The sequence below is a fragment of the Corapipo altera genome, unplaced genomic scaffold, assembly GCF_003945725.1.
Source record: "Corapipo altera isolate COAL_440 unplaced genomic scaffold, ASM394572v1 54, whole genome shotgun sequence".
Classification (NCBI taxonomy): domain Eukaryota; kingdom Metazoa; phylum Chordata; class Aves; order Passeriformes; family Pipridae; genus Corapipo; species Corapipo altera.
Window position 1 is genome coordinate 4,730,384 of NW_020884902.1, and position 16,978 is coordinate 4,747,361.

The 16,978-nt window shown below is 40.9% G+C and overlaps 1 protein-coding gene across 5 annotated transcripts in view; it reads right to left on the reverse strand.

The window, feature by feature from the left end:
* NYAP2 (neuronal tyrosine-phosphorylated phosphoinositide-3-kinase adaptor 2) overlaps positions 1–16,978 on the reverse strand; it is a 135,895-nt gene that overhangs the window by 67,373 nt on the left and 51,544 nt on the right. For all 5 annotated transcript variants that reach the window (XM_027650570.1, XM_027650572.1, XM_027650571.1 and 2 more), the window contains exon 3: positions 7,449–7,747. In XM_027650570.1, the coding sequence (XP_027506371.1) occupies positions 7,449–7,747 (299 nt within the window). The remainder of the gene's footprint in view (positions 1–7,448; positions 7,748–16,978) is intronic.

Consider the following 16,978-nt stretch of genomic DNA (forward strand, 5'->3'; position numbering starts at 1 on the left):
GCATTTTACTTAACAAATTGTGATGGGCTGTCAAAACAAGGCAAGAGAATTAACCTGGATTTCTCCTCCCCTCCTCTCCTGGCCTTGACTTCAGAGCCATTCAGTGAAGCAAAATAAAGCAAGAATCTGGTGTTTCGTAGTATTTCAACTCATGGGTGGAAATGCTGAGAAGGTCCAGTATTATGGTTCCCTGAGGTATAAACAAAATAAAAAATGAAATAGAGTCACAAATAAGATGACTTACAGTGACCTGCTGATAATAAATGGATTTCTTGACACTATAACCTTACAGTTACATAGGGGCTGTCTGTTGAGGCTGCAAATTAACCATGCAGTGAACAAGACCACCCACATGACAGCTTCCTTCAGAGACTCTCTTTTCATTGTGGTCTTTCTGGCAAAGATTATTGATTCGGACACCTCAAAGAGCACATCTAAAGTACTTTCTTGGCCAGGTTGGCTCTAAAAGCAGCATAGCGACTTTCATATGATATGAAACCTGTGCTAATGCTCTCTCCTAGATCCCAGTTGACTACATGAATAAGTGGCTGATATTTCCTTGCCTTGTTGGTGTGTTCAGGGACTACAATGACCCTATATAGTCAGCAGACTTCAGGCTAGCAGCAGCCTGAGAAAATCTCTTATACAGCATGTCTGCATTACACCCGAGACTGCTTTTAGGTCTGAGATGGTTTCGCTAATTCCGGGGCAGATGATGTGCATTCACCAGCACGGTTTGGGCCTTGGGTTGTGACCAGGCTTATAAACTTTCCTGAGCTCTGATACACTGTGGTAAAGAGTGCAGAAAAGCCCACATGCTCACAGCAGGAGTCACAAGTGTTTAGCAGGGCTTGCTGGCTTTGGCTTACGGCAGGCAGCTCCTCCTGGACAGGTTGCATTTGCAGTCAATCTGGTAAATCAGCCCAACGCTCCCTGAACTTGCATTATTAAGGCTTTTCTGTTATCAAGAACATCACAGCTTCCATCACCCTTGAGAGCAGAGCAATAGCTGTACCACAGGGGGGCTGCACGTTGAATTTTGTGCTTTTTCACAAAGGTGCAGTGACTCTCAGCAAATGAGCAACATGCTATCGTGAAAAGACAGAGGAGGAATACATAAAGCAACTTTGTTAAATTAAGAAGAATAAAAAAAATACACTAAGTACACAGGATAGACTAGCAGAACACAGCTAAAGTACCAACTGCCAAGTCTTGGGCACTATGTGATTCCCAAGTGGGTAACTAGAGCTTCGTGTCTTTTACCACTGCATGGTCTATTTACTGTTCAGTGCTTGCAGCTTCCATTAACGTTAATGAGTATGCATATGTGCCTTGAGGGTAAGAACATATTCCCTCTGCAGCTTAAAACTTGTTTGTAAATCCCTCCAAAATCACATTGTGTTCGTTCCTCTGCACAGAAAGCTATTATAAACACTATAGGAACTGTTGCTTTCATTCCTTCCTTTCCCCTTGCCCTCCCTCATCTGAGGGACCAGAAAACAGACCTGAAAAGATGAATGGTTGAAGGAGGTGGTACCTGCAGGAAAGTAACCCAGCTCTGGGAGCTGCAGTCTGAAAACCAGCTCGCTGCAGGGAGGGCCAAACTGAAATCTTGGCAAAAGCAGAGAAAACCAAATCCCAAAGCACTGAAAAGCTAGCACCACCATCATCCCCAAAAGCAAAGCCTTTGAAAATCTCTAAGCTATTAAATGATAGAAAACATACCAAAATCTTTGTCATGTCCTATCTGCTGGAATGCAGGTCAGTGGGAACAAGCTGCTTCAGCAACCAAAGCGACCAAACACAGAGCAGAGTCCCAAGGCACAGTCAAGCCAGCGGTGCCCCCCACCCTCCCAATCCCTGCAGCAGCATGGAAGCTGAGAGGCAGGGCTGAGCAAAGGGTTCTATTACAAACTGCATGGCTCTAACACTGTTGAAGGCATACTCGTGCCATCTGGACACACAGGGCACCTTTCCGGAGTCATGTATGATAACAGAGCCTCACTCTGTTGAAAACAGAACCTGTGATTTCTGCCACTGGCTTTGGCTTTTCCCTCCATCATTGCCAGATGCCTTCTCCCAACGTGCACAGTTCCAAGTTAAGCTCTCTCAAGCCTCACAGGCTGCAAGAGATACATTACAGTGTACAAAAAATAATTGGCAAGGCAGCACTGAGATCAAGATTCAGATTAAGGTATGTGAAGGAAAGCAGACATTGCTTTACAGGTGGCTCAATACCAGCTTGCATTATACCTATATAGTTAACATGAACACTAGCTGCAGCTTCCCATGGGGCAAAACACTGTGCTCAAAACACAGTGCAGGCTGTAGGAAAGAGGAAAATGAGCTAAAAAGCAAACGGTGCACAACATGCAAGCACTCCAGTCTCTCGGGCACAATGCAGTTCCAGCTGAGCACCTCAGGGGAGGACGGCTCCGAGGCCAGACCTCAGGAGGCAGCACCACCCTGTCCTGCCACAGCCAGGCAGCCTGCCCTCCCCCTGTTCCCAGACCCACACCCCGGCACCGCACCAGCACTGCAGACCCCAGTGGCACCTGGCCCTCGCTGAGAGGCAGCACAGCGCAAGAGCCATCGCACAACTCTCACGCTCGCTAATCAGGGCTCTGACAGACTTCACTGCAGGATGCTGCTCACCAGACCTGCCTGCCCCGCTTCTGGTACAGTTCCTGCCCTGCAGCAGCACCTGTGTCTCAAAGACGTGTCCCTAAAATACTGCATTCTGCTATGTCAGCCCTGGGTTGTCTTACAGGCAGGAGACCAAGTAGATAGCCCAGAGCAGTAGCATCTTAAACTACCCACACGCAGGTCAACCCACCAGAACTCTTCAGTCCCTTTAGACTTGTTGGGTCTGAATAGGGCTCATTAATGGTATTTCTCACTTTAGAAGGCACGGATAAAAAGATCTGGGAATAAGATCTGGCTATAAGGAAAGACATGACGTGGTTACTGCAGAGGACACTATTTCAAAGTTCAGGTTAAATACATTATTCACCAAGGTAAGAAATAAAAGGAAGCCATCATTATGCAAAATGAGCAAAAGTATTAAATCCCTTTACTCCAAGCACTGTTCAACGAGCGTAGCAAAAGTTCAAGTTTACAATTAAGAGCCACCAGTCTAGCTGACAGAAGACTAGAGTTATGGGAGAGACCAGCTGGACTGCAACCCCAGTTGCAGTTACCTTAATTGCTTTTCTCCAGAGGAAAGTTTTCCTTACAAGTTGCCCACCTTTAGGAATTGCTGAGCCCACTGTATGGGCTTAGAAGGTAGCAGCAAGAGCGATATCTTCTTCCACATGACACTTGGAAGGAAAATACTCAACAAACTGAATGGGTTCTAAAGGTGGGTCCCCTGCAAGTATTTTCCCATATCGCAAGTATATTTCCCTTTGGCTCTGTCAGGACCAAAATTACAACCATGAATATAATTTTAAAAATGCTACTCTGAGTTTTAATTTGCATTTGTGTGCACATTTGTATGTACAATGCAAGCACATGCAACTTGCATTTTCATTATACCTGTGTAAATCACGTATACATAAATTAAATTATATTACATATATTCTATGTGCATTTATTTTTATAAGGTATTCCTCCATATTACTAAGTAGAATTTTAACAAAACATTAACTTTCAAAATGCAATTCAGTTATACTTTCTAATTTATGTTTGTACTGCAGCAGATCTGTAAGCCTTTCCTGTGGACATGCAGTGATCATATCAAAAACACTGCTTGAGGCTGGTTACATTGGCCAATTATACTGTTTTATTACTTCCTTTTTCTGTAAGATTGGGCACCAAAACACATCAATTAATTATGCTCCTGCTTTTTCTCAATAAAGAGCCTTTCAGGAACAAGATTAGATATGCCTTCCATGCTGAAATGTAATTTTAAATTACCCTTTTCAGTTCACTTCTCACTTCCAATGTGTGATGTATGGGGCACAGCTCCATTTGTTTGCTGTTCCTACCAGAGTTTGAAAACTCTGAAGAAAAGACAATCCACATTTTTAAAAACAACTTTCTAGAAATCTGTCACAGAGGAGAAACGCATTGGGTGGAAGGCGTTCAGTGGGTGCATACGAGAGGGAGCCAGAGGAGTAAAAAAATGGAATATTAAAGCACAAGAAGGGACACAAAGCATGAAAACACAGCAGCAAAGTCAGGTTAAGGAGAATGAGGCTTTGGGGCTGGAGAGTGCTCTTTCAGGCAGAGCCAAGGTAGACCGGGATGAAACATAGAAACCAAGGTGTTATCCCACTGCTGCACAATGAGACAGGGTTAATATGTGTCACTGCAGCCTAAAAGATTCTCGCACTCCCACAAATATGGAAGCAAAAGCATTTACAGGAAAAGTGTACAGGACTGGTGTGGGCGTCACTGACGCTATTTGTGCTTCAGGAGGAAAAGAGGTCTTTCAAGCTCACGACCAAATTTTTTCTGCCCCTTCTGCAGTAAAGGCAGATTTATAATCAAACCAACCTAATATTATAGCAGTTATTATGATGGGATGAATTCAATATTTTGACTTTACCATGATGAGAAAAAGAATCAAATTTACTATCAGTAACTGTTCGGGGTTTTTTTTTTTCTATAAACATTATCAAAAAGCAAAAAGTAAACATGTTTAATAAAAATGAACGGTAAGACTGTCCCTGGTTGTCTAGAAAACGCAGCAAACTACTTTTCAAAGTAGCCACAGGGTCAGACAATAGACATTATAGTCTGAATTACTCTGCATTGTCATAAAAAAATGAAGCTGGGAACAATTTTGTGACAACTCCTTTGTAGAGATTCCACAGTAGTTGATGGAGAAACAACAGAGGTTTCATCGTTATTTTCCATAGTTCCTGGAAAAGCTGTAGTCATTCAGCCTGCAAATACCACAAATACATGCAAATGTGTGAGATGCATATACAAATATTCAGGTACAAGATGGACAGCACTGACTGAAAGTTAAACCTGTGTGTTCTTGGACTTGAGCTTTCAAAGACCTCCCAAGGAGAACATGAATACTGTATCCTATGGACTGTCTCACCTGAAATTGGAAAGATACTGCTACATAGAGAAAAACACAACCTTTGCTCACAAACAAAAGACTAGCAGAATCCAAGTTTCATGTGATTCTCTAAGCTAGCCACAATTTCAGATACTAAATTTGCTAGGAATTCATTTAGAGTAACACTAACGATTTCGTATTTGGTGTCAAAGCTTGTTTAATATTTTATCAATTGATATCGCAGATACAAACTTTGACTTTCATCTAGTTCTGCTCATCTTTAGATGTTCTCATCAGTGTATGACCATAGTCTTTATACAAACATTCCTATGCTAGCCAGATTAATGCGAAAATTCTTTCATCAAAACAACATGTTAAATTGGAGTGCACAAGTGATAACAAAGCCTCTCCTAGTGACAGCAAAACATCTCAGAAGTCCAGCCTGTTCATCCAAACATCATGTTGTACCATCCGTGAGTATATCTCAGCCTTAAAAATTTGACTGCTTACTTCAAAAATAACCCTACAATCTGATCTTTCTTGTATATTAAACTCTTTGGTGAAACCCCTGTAACCAAAGACACAGAACCAGGGCAGACATTTTGAACACATGAAAACCACAGTGTGCCAATTCAAAATCTCCAGGAACATCATCATTTTAGCCTAAAAGTACCCTTTGTTGCTCCACATACAAAGCAGTAGAATGAATAAAATACAAGTCATATATTAAGCATTATAGAGATTCTCAATGTTCCATGAAGGCATTTAGTCACACTGAAAGGTAACATTTAGGTATTATCTTCTATGCTAATGATGCAGTATTACTCACTCATCAGTTCTTTCCAGAGATCTTGCTATGAATATTCAGCTCGTGATTACAATAACAAATTCAAGGCACTCTGCAATACTTAGGACTCTGGTATAGTAGTACCACTGTCATACAGATTAACCAAAGTGAACATGGCTATAGTACCACGCATGTGACTCACAACCACCAAGTGATGGGATAGATCAAGCTCAACTTGCACAGTGTGGAGGATGCAAAGTGGCTTTAGAAACAGAAATGTCAACCAATTTCAAAATTTGAAATCTGTCAGAAGGGACATAGCTACATATTCCTTCCTTGGACTCAAAAATCATGAAGCTTGTGCCATACATTCTCCTTGTGTATTAAGTTAAAGAACTGAAAGACTTCCTGATATGAAAATTTAAATTTGTATGCAGCTTAAATCTGGATCTTTTCTGTGAATGCTTTGGTCCAGTGAAATTCTGGTAAACTGTTTTTATTAAGGACAGCTACTTAATGCTTGCATTTGCTGTGTTAGTCTGCAGTGGAGCTGATGTAGTGATCACTGTAGAGGACAAGCTATGGAAGTAATGGTAAATTTCACATGCAAAACAACTACCAACAGCATAAATAAAGTCACAGTTCTGTTCAGTGTTTGTGTTCAACCTCACAATCATAGACTTACATGTCACCAGCTGAATTACATATTCATTTGCAATTTTGTTATAAACTGGCAACTTTTTAAAATCAGATTTGCTTAAAAGGGGTCATAACACAGATATAGCTAAGAAGTATTTCTGGCCACACCACCAAGCAAAAGAGATATGTGCTAAGAGCACTATGTACTGCATGGGATGTCAAAACTGATATGTAACACAGCAGTGGGAAAGACCAGCACTGACCAAAACCATTCACACTGTGAGAAAGAGTATCCTGATAGCTTCTAGGAGGGAGTACAGCTGGTCCTACTGCTGCACAGAATGCATTTCAAGTATGGAAGAAAGGAAGGAGAGGATGTCTATAGCGTTAGCTCATCTTTAGTAGTTCAGAGTAAGGAAGCAATATCCTTATTCTGTCCATTTGTTAATTTTCTTCTGAATGGTGCACTGGTTGAAAAGTAACTGGGAGGAATGGGAAGAGAAAATGTAGACTCAGACACAAACAGAAGCTTTGGGCAATACATTATATCATCCCAGGTACAATTTTTACTGCTGGATGATGTTTCCTTGCTGTGGAGTTTCAGGGCCATGCAGTATCCTTTTCAGTAATTTCTGTTCTTCACTCCTTTGTTAAGGAGGACCCTTTTCAGAGCTGTGGTTTGCACAGTGCTAGTGATATGGTCAGTGTACCTTGGTTGGTGGGCAGATAACATTGTCCTACATGCCAACTGATAGCAATCTCTCTTCCTCTTCATTTTGAATAAATTCAGCTCATTCCCCAGTATACAATCAGACCATGTAAGTGGTACAGTTCTGTGACATATGTCAAAGGCAAAACTATCCACTGGTCCAAAATTTAGACAACAGTGATCTAGGATACCTGTGCTGGCACTGACACATGATTCTTAAATGCAAAATTATCAACTGGATGATCTTAACAGTGGTTCACCAAAACCCTTTTTTTCCAAAGAATTACACTGTTTACCTTCAGTCCGGTCTGGTAGTTTCCCACTTTTACTTGTTGTTCCTGTGTTGACTGTTTCAGATGAGGTGCTGAGTTTGGTGTTGGGGTCTCGCTTCGGTTTTGGAGGTGGTTGCTTACGAGAGCTGCTACTTTCATCATCGGTTCCTCCAACAGAATGAAGAGACTGGGATCTCACGGTAAAGCCACTGGAGCAAGGATGAGGCAGTCTGTCCTGAGGAGCCGGCATTGTCATAAATCCCATGCGGAAATGTTTCCCCACGTAGCTGCCTTCATTTCCTCTTGCTACTTCTCCACCTATGCTGTAAGAGAAAGTACAAATGTAAGTAAATGATCCACCTTTGCCTGAACTGTACCTGGAACCAGGGTCTCACTTCTGCCTCTGATGAGCAGATCCTGCTTTTGAATTTGAGAACAAGCCATGCTCTTTTCTTAAAACAAGATGACTACAAGAGGTCTATTTTTCAACATAGGTCAACAACTGAGATGCAGATACACTGCTATGCACTCAAAACTGTACAAGAAGAAACTAAGGAAAGCTTTTGTCAGGTTTCATAGCATTGTGACTAGAAATTGTCTATAGAACTAATTTCAAACATCTGAAATCAGAACTGAATTTTCAGGAAGACAATAGACTGTGAGTTGGACAAAGAATAATGTTTTAGAAATACAACACTGTGTATTGATTCACACTCCCTGACACTCATCTTGGAGTACAGATACTCATGCAGCTTGGGAAACAAGGCTTTTAGGGTCCAATCAATCATTTCTCTTGATAATAGAGAATGGTAAAAATTACTTGGATACAGGAAACTGAACATTAACATCTCATGAAATCCATATAAAGCTGCAACACAAGCAGCTTCAGACTATTAAATTACAAATGTGGGAGGTACAAATGTAGGGAAAGGCCATAGGCTGTGGGACACCAGCAAGAAAATAACCTCCAACCATTCAGAAATGTAGGTATAGAAGAAGGAAATTTCAGTTGAAACAAGTACCATCATACCAAATTTACTGTGGGTGGCAGAACTGAGAACCTGGTATTGTTCCTGCCCTACTCATGCAGGTTTATCATTTCTGAAAAACAGTTCTTACTGGTGCTTATACTGTAAGCCTACAGCACATTTCAATTAAGGTAATTCAGTGACTATGCAAAGAAACTCAGCAACATACACAGGTCAGCATGGGCCTGTTTGCAACAAGGTTTGAAATTAAACTACTGTGGGCACATAAAAGTGTTACTACAAGAACTGGTAAGTCCCAGAAAGCCCTGCTCAGCTACTGTTTCCCCTTCACACAGAGTGAAGCTCTAAGCAGGGTCAGCGTGCTTCTCTGAAAGTTTCTTATTCCAGATTGCCTTGGGCTGGTGCCATTTATTTGGTTCTGGAATGCATTTCCTTTTTTAAAAACAAGAATATTTCTTAATAGTGTGAAGAGTACAAGCTGTATGTAATTGTCCTAAAAGCATCAGACTGGCAACAAGCAGTGCACAACTTTGTGCATGATAAAGCAGAATGCTTACTATTGTCCTTGCATTTTTATTCCATTTCCTCTCTGAGTGGAGATGTCCCCCTGAACAGGTCTAATTGATCATGTGCCACTCTCCAGGGGCACTGACACCTACCCACATGTGTAAACACGTGCACACAGGCATACCACACATATGCACACACTGGTCCATGTTCATAACCAAGTTATTACCAAATCCTAATTGGCATCAATTCCAGAGGGATTTGCAGGCAGAAAGATCAAAAGGTAGAACTCACTAATTTGAATATTTATAAAAAAGCTGTAGCTAGTTGAAATGATTAACTATGCCTCTACTAATCTTTCATAAATTGTTCTGAAAATAATATAATCCTCTGACACTGGATTACAAAAAGGACCTGTCAAATTATTTAAAGAAGATTACTATCCAAAAATGCTGAAGGATGCAGGTGGGGAGTCTGTTTCCTTCCTTAAGTCCATTGGATAAATCACTTTTAGCAAATAAAATTTCACTTTGCCAAGTTTCCAGTATTAGAATTCTTAACGGGTTACACTATTTAATTAGTGCATTTACTTCACTGCAGTTTGAAGGTGTTTAAACCACACACTGTAAGACAGATTCTGTTCCAGAATGACTTGCACAAATTCCACAAAGGTGACAGGTTTCATCCTTTTCCTAAGAAGACACAGAACTGCATTTATATGAAGCACAAGGGTTTTTTGCCAAACTGCTTCATCTTGTATTCCAGAAATAAAAGCTTTCAAAATATGTCTGGTGTCCAAATGCACTGTCTTATTAAACAATTAAATCATGTCCTTTCTTTCCCTTCCCTCAATTTTTTTTCTTCTTTACTGAGTTCTTTCAGTATCACGGCCGCAAACCTCCTACCTGTTTCCTACACTTCCTCCACAATAAACAGCCCTATAGCCAACCAGAGAGAGGTTGCAATTACAGACGGGGACAGAACTTTCTGTTCTGCTTCACAGTTCAAGTAGATCTGGTCTTGCTTTTTTACATCCTCTGCTCAGCTACTAGAAAAAACAGCAGGACACCATTTCCCCCTTCTCAGCCACATTCAAAATAGAGCCCATTCTTCTTTGAGTGTAGGAGCCAACCTGTAGCTGATGGTTAAGCACTGTAAACCCCAAGTTGAAGAAGATTAATCTCTAATTCTTGATTCGGGACCCTGGTCATTGATCAGGATCACAAAAGGCTTAAGCTTATTACTTACTCTGGTAGCAATCCCTGAGTGTTGGCAGTGGATGTTTCTGAGCAGAGCCTGACTAGTACATGCCAGCCTCACACAAGGTGGAGTGCCAAGTTCACATCCCAGCATCACAGACTCAGAGAATCAACTAGGTTAGAAAAGACCTCTAAGATCATCGAGCCCAACCTATGACCCAACACCACCTTGCCAACCAGATCACAGCACTGAGAGCCACATCCAGTCTTTCCTTAAACACACCCAGGGACGGTGCCTCCACCACTTCCCTGGGGAGCCCATTCCACTGTCTAATCACTCTTTCTGTGTAGAACTTATTCCTAATGTCCAAACTAAACCTCCCTTGGCACAGCTTAAGACTGTGTCCCCCAATACAGACCAAAATTCTCTGCGGTACAAAGAGAAAGGAATCACTTCATACTCTTAGCCAGAGCAAAAGTCCAAAATCAGGATGACAGATTTCAAACAAGGCATCCCCTACCCTCAGGTAGCAGGAAGCTGAAGCTCCTTTTAGACTTGTGCAATGCAAAATGCTGCTGATGTTACATCATGAAACCAGACAGAATTAAAGGATTTATTTATATACTCCTCCTGCTTACAACCATAAGAATTGGCTGGGACCAGTATGTCCCACTACAGCACAAGCCAAGAAACATTTACACACACCTTGTTACATAAATGACTAAAGAGACAGTGAGAGAAAATAATTGTGTAATCTCACTCCATTATTTCTGACAAGGAAGAGTCTGTGCTCCTCATTGTACTGATAATGAGTTCTATCTCATTTCAAAATGGTATTAGGTGAGTTGCTGCAAGTATTACATAGTTTATTAATATATATGGAAATACAGATTTGGATTATTCCTCTGGGAAGTTTCAATTCAAACTTGGCCAGGATCAACTGCTTCCCTGACAAAGAATTATGCACAGCATTCAAATAACTGTTAAAAATGCAAGATAGTTGTCTCCAAAGAGAAATATGAATTATATAACAACAAAATTAATCATATGATCACTCACGTTACACACTTACATCAAAGCCGACTTTGTGCTGAAAAAGCACTTTGGTGTTTGCCAAGGTCTAGTGACTGGTGCTGCAGCCAGTGGAGAAAAGGGTGCAATGAGGTTGGTTTCAGACACCCTTAAGAAGACTATTCTGAAGCATCTCTCCTTTCAAAACTACATTACTGGACTTTTCCAAAGCCTTCCTAACAAGGCCAGTGTAGACCATTGAGTGCTGCCAGATTACATGCTCTCTTCCTGGGTGCACTGCAAAATAAGCAAGCTTCCCATCCTTCTCCCTCTTCCACACAATACTGGAATTAAATCATTACAAAAATATCAATATTATTGGATCTGCCTTAAAACAGTAACAGTGGATTTCAGATTTCACTTTTAAAATATGAACAAGAGATCCAACTGATGGATCTGATGAGTCCTGTTACATCTCCAATACAGGTTTTGTCTGTCAGCTGAGGTCAGAATTGGGCTGTCATTAAATCACACTGACCTTGCTGCTCCTATCTGTGTTATCAGCCTGCTGGCACATAGGCTGTAATCATGGCAGTCCTGGACACATCACAGTTCAGCTTCTGGTGCTCTGCCTACTCTGTTCTACCATGTAGATATTGCAGCATTGACCTAACTACAGCAGAGAATAATGGAATTGTTTACATCTTTGAAGAACTACAAAGGAGAAATATTTTATTATTCATTTTATTACACATCACAAAAGGGCAAGTTATAGAGGAAGACTAAACATTAAAAACGAACACAGTAAGTACTCTAAATGGACACAGCGTGGGCAAGGTCATGTCCACCTTGCTTTGTCATGAGTCATAGTGTTCCTATTGACTATGAATATATTTTTAAGTTAGAAAACTAACATAAATAAGTTTTCATCACATTGTTGAAAAATACGTAGCAAAGAAAAAGAATCCAGAGACTGACTGCCTCAGTCAGTGTGGTCTTTTTAGTTTGCATTGTTCCTACTCAGCATTGAAAAACAAATTTAATTTGCTGTGCAGTTTCATTAATTGGTCCAAGTAGAAACTGAATTAATTCCTGGAAAAGAAATTAATACTTGTACGAAAACTTTTGTTTTACTTGGTATTACTTGTTTAACTATAAACAATGTGGAATATTAAATCCCTCAGTGCAGTTGTAAGGAGTAGAAATCTTAGGACTACCTAAGTCCCATAAAGTCAGAATACCCTAGAGGTACATTTTCCTCCCAGCCATCTATCTACTCTTGTTCTTGGAATTCATGCAAAAATTCTCTTATCAGTTCAGACTTACAATGGATTAGTTTCATGCCTCGGGCACCAAGAACCTTTTGGTAGTTCCCCTCATCTTTGTACAGTTTCTATTTTTCTTCCTGTGCTTCTTTACATGAGATTTTCTGACTTTTTAGCTACAAGTTCAAAACCGGAGCTACACTGACTATGAGACTTGACCTCTTAAGCAGGAGGAGGGGCAATGTACTCTGCTGGGGACATGGCATCTTTGAAGGTATTTTGCCATTCTTTGCTGTGATACACACCAATCGGGGACCACAAAAGGTCACCGTCCTTCTAAATGTTAAAATTCCAGAGAACCAAGAGAAATTATTTCAATAGCAGCTCCTCTTGTGCTTGAAGAAGACTCAGTCACAGATACTGGTTTGTTAGCTGGTAGAAACTGAGTTGGGAGTCTCTGCAGGCTCCTGTGTGGAAATGGGGAGAACTATGAATTACAGGGCAAATGATGCACATGGATGGCCACGCTTCTTCCCTCTGGGGAGCTGCAAGCCCACACGAAGCTAACCCCCCATGACATGCTTCTAATCCATCACGGAAACCATCTGAGTCAGAGACTGAAGAATAGTCACAAAAAAATTAAATGTGATAATATAGGAAGAATTTTCCATAGAAATTACTATACAACAGCAAAACCACAAAAGAAATACAAATACATAACTCAAGCATTTTATATAAGCTGGCCTGGCTGTGCAAACAGCAATTTATCCCATGATGCATCTGTGTTTTCTGGGTTAAGAGAGTAGTTATTGTTATTTTAACCATTTCCTTACTCTTAGAGCAATGAACACCCTGCTCCTCTGCTCATATCAAATATTCTGCATATGAAGGCCTGAAATGGCTTTGAAATGTCTATTCCCCATCAGAATAAATTATACACACATATACTAGGGATGACACATTTTACTTTTTATCTGAGAAGCACTTTCAAGATTAGCATAAATTATATTTGTAAATTAGAGGTTGGATGCCAAAAAACAGAAGATATACTATTTTTATCCCCTAAACATAATTTCAGCAGACCATGAAATGTAATACTGAAGAAATAAGGGCAGGTTCACAATCATGGATTCAGGAACTGTGCTGTAGGTATGCTTTTACACAAACCTACACAATTTTTATTACAAAAATTAAACATATAAATTACATACATTTCTATTTTTTTAAATCCCGCTTCAGAGGTCCCCCTCCTTATTCCCAAAGAATACGCATACTTTCTTTTCTCTGTATTACTTTTCTGAAATACTTCAAATGACTCACCATGATCTTACATCAAGATCCAAAGGATAATACTACCATCCTTTTGGATACAAGATAAAATGTAAATGAGTCATGACAAAGGTCAAATTTAGAGCCATTTTGTACACCTGGAGGACTATTCAAAGTGAGCAACAGACATGTCTATGCACATCAAACATCTTACCTCTGCCATATGCCTCTGCATTTGAGGTAGGAGATCAGGTGCTGCTTAAGAAGTCAGGCTTCTCAGGATACATAATACATTACTGCTATAAAATAAAATTTATTCTTTTATCACACCTGTCAAACCCACAGGCCCAGGGTTTGATCCTGCAAATATACAATGAGCTGACACCCCATCTTTGAGTGCCTGAAATACCCAGGAAGTTTTGTGGAAATCACCTGTCACTCGTGAGTCTGTTGTAAGCAACAGCACTTGCAGATGTGTGTCCACGTATTCTGAGACTGGATTATTTCTTCGAACACTCTGGGATACTGTTGAGAGACTCTGGCTCTACCACCCCCAACAGGACTGAATCTTGCTCACAGAAGATTGCCCAGATGAAACCAAATCACAACTTGTAGCTGTACCAAAAGATTAACTGAGTCCCTGTTGAGCAACCAAAAGACAATTGTAATCCCTATGCAGTGCACGATGGACAATAAAAGCAAAACTAACCAAGATTGTCCACAGCAGGTTTTCCATATAATGTCAGAAAACCTGATTTCAAATGATCATCTGCTATGCTCTGAAGTGAACTGTTTCTATAATGCAAAAGGTTGAAAATGCTACCAATAGCAATAGTTCTGGGGAAAAAAAATCAAAACAAACCCAAAACAGTTTATAGGGAACACTGATAAATAAAAGCTCCGTATGCTATTTTTACAACAAATTTAACATAAGCTAAGCAGCTTGGAAAGGAGCAATTGAGGAGTAAGGATCCACAGAGAGCTTAACAAAACTGTATTCCAACAGTCTGAACAGAAGTGCAGGTACTACTTCTGATTTCCACTAGAATTCTTTCTCCCTATAGTAGGCTGCCTCTTAAAACCGGGACTGAGGATGAGTACATGGGGCTGAACAACCACAAAGGCCTGACAGTGCTTTCCTCAAAGACCAACACTCGCTGCTGTATCTGGGGCACAGGGTGCCCAGTGCTCCAGCCCCACGTGTGACTGTGACCCAGCTGACGCACATGGGAAGGTCTGTGAGTTGTGAACAGACAACACTTAACAGGCGGGAGTGAAATGTGCTCTGCTTTTGTATGGCTACAGTTATTTTTAATTTTGCACTGGGGGATGCAGAGCTAAAAGCCAGCAAATGAAAGCTCACATTTTCAGAGTCACCTAGAATTAGACATCAACCATATGCAATGGTTTAAACTGAGTGCAAATGCATGTTCGCATTAATGGAGTGAGGTTTTGCATCCTGTCAAAAATGGGTGGAGCTAGAACAAGGCTGTGTTTTTATCACATTCAGTGAAAAACCACATGGCCCAGACTCCACTCTGCCTGAGCAACTGTGGCTAAATAAATATTTCAATGAGATATGGGAACAAATTAACATGCAAAATCACTTTTGAGCATTTTCATAATAAAATGTTTCTTCAGTTTTGACTCAAGGAGTTGTAATGGAAATAAAATTTGCACAAAGTAAAAAAAGCCTTTTCATGGATCAGATGCTGTGAAAAGTTTAAACTTGGAGAACTAAATTAAATGTGCTGACTCTAAGAATGGTGACCTGTAAACCAAGTGCTCGATGCAGGTTGAGATTTTATACTGGGTCTGCCCTTTCCGAATTTGGGTTTATTTTAAACACTGATTGTACAGATGCCCTTCTGAGTCCCTTGAGTAAACATGCCTCTACTTTCCTTTTAAAATCCAAGCTCAAATACAAAGAAAATACGGTTTTAAATAACTGCTTCCTATGGTATCCAGTTCTAAAGAGAAAGGATTCTGAAAGGACCCTTCGATCCTGACTTGCAGTGAACAGGAAGAGCAACATATCATTTTGAAGGAAAACTTTTTACAAATTTCACTTCAGTGTGATCTGTAGCAAAACATATAGATTTTTCTTATTAGACTAGTGACCTGAAACTCCAGTTATTCACATAATTCTTCTGATAATACTGTCATTCATAACTTGCAGTTCAAAATACACTCCCTGAGCTGACCTACCTCTTCATATAAATGACCTACCTCTTTTATAAATGCCATGTGAGTAGATAAGAAAGGGAGAGGCACTTCCTGGCACAGTGGGAGAAGGTCTCAGTAGCACAGTCACAGAAGGGATATAACAGGGATGTAGGTTCCACTGAAGGGACAGTTTTATGCAATGGCTTGTCTTCTGGCACCTCACCACTCTAGACCTGTTATATTCATATAAGGTAATTTTGTTTCCAAAAATCGCAGCACATGACAAAATTCAAGAATTTACATTCTTTTGATCAGGTATATATCTGAATATTTTAGTAATATTTTAGGTACTGCTTTCACTGACATTCGTGTCAGTTTTTAGTTGCTAAAAAAGCATATGCAAACTCAGAGAAGCTGTACTCCCTCAAAGGCAGGGAGGCCCTGCAGAGAGACCTCAACAAATTAGAGGGCTGGGCAATCACGAGCCACGAGGTTCAACAAGAGAAAGTGCCAGATTCTGAACCTGGGACGAGGCAACCCTGGATGCACAGACAGACTGGGGAAGGAGATGCTGGAAAGCTGTGCCAGGAAAGGGACCTGGGAGAGATGGTCAATGGCAAGTTGAATGTGAGTCAGCAGTGCCCTGGCAGCCAGGAGTGCCAGCCTGTCCTGAGGGTTCTGCTCTGCTCTGGGGTGGCTTCACCTTGAATATTGTGGCAGTTTTAGAGAGTGTCCAAAGGAGGGCAATGAAGATGGTGAAGGGCCTTGAGGGGAGGCCATATGAGGAGTGGCTGAGGGCACTTGGTCTGTTCAGCTGGAGAAGACGAGACTGAAGGGGGATGTTGTTGCAGTTACAATTTCCTCCTGAGGGAAAGAAGAAGAGTAGGCACTGATCTCTTCCCTCTGGTGACCAGTGACAGGACCCGAGGGAATGGCCTGAAGTTGTGTCAGGAGAGGTTTAGGTTGTATATTAGAAAAAGGTTCTTCACCCGGAGGGTGGTTGCGCACTGAACAGGCTCACCAGGGAAGGAGTCACACACCAAAGCTGACAGAGTTCAAGAGGCTTTTGGATGATATACTCAGGCACATGGTGTGACTGTTGGGGATGCTCCTGTGCAGGACCAGAAATTGGACTTGATAATCCTCG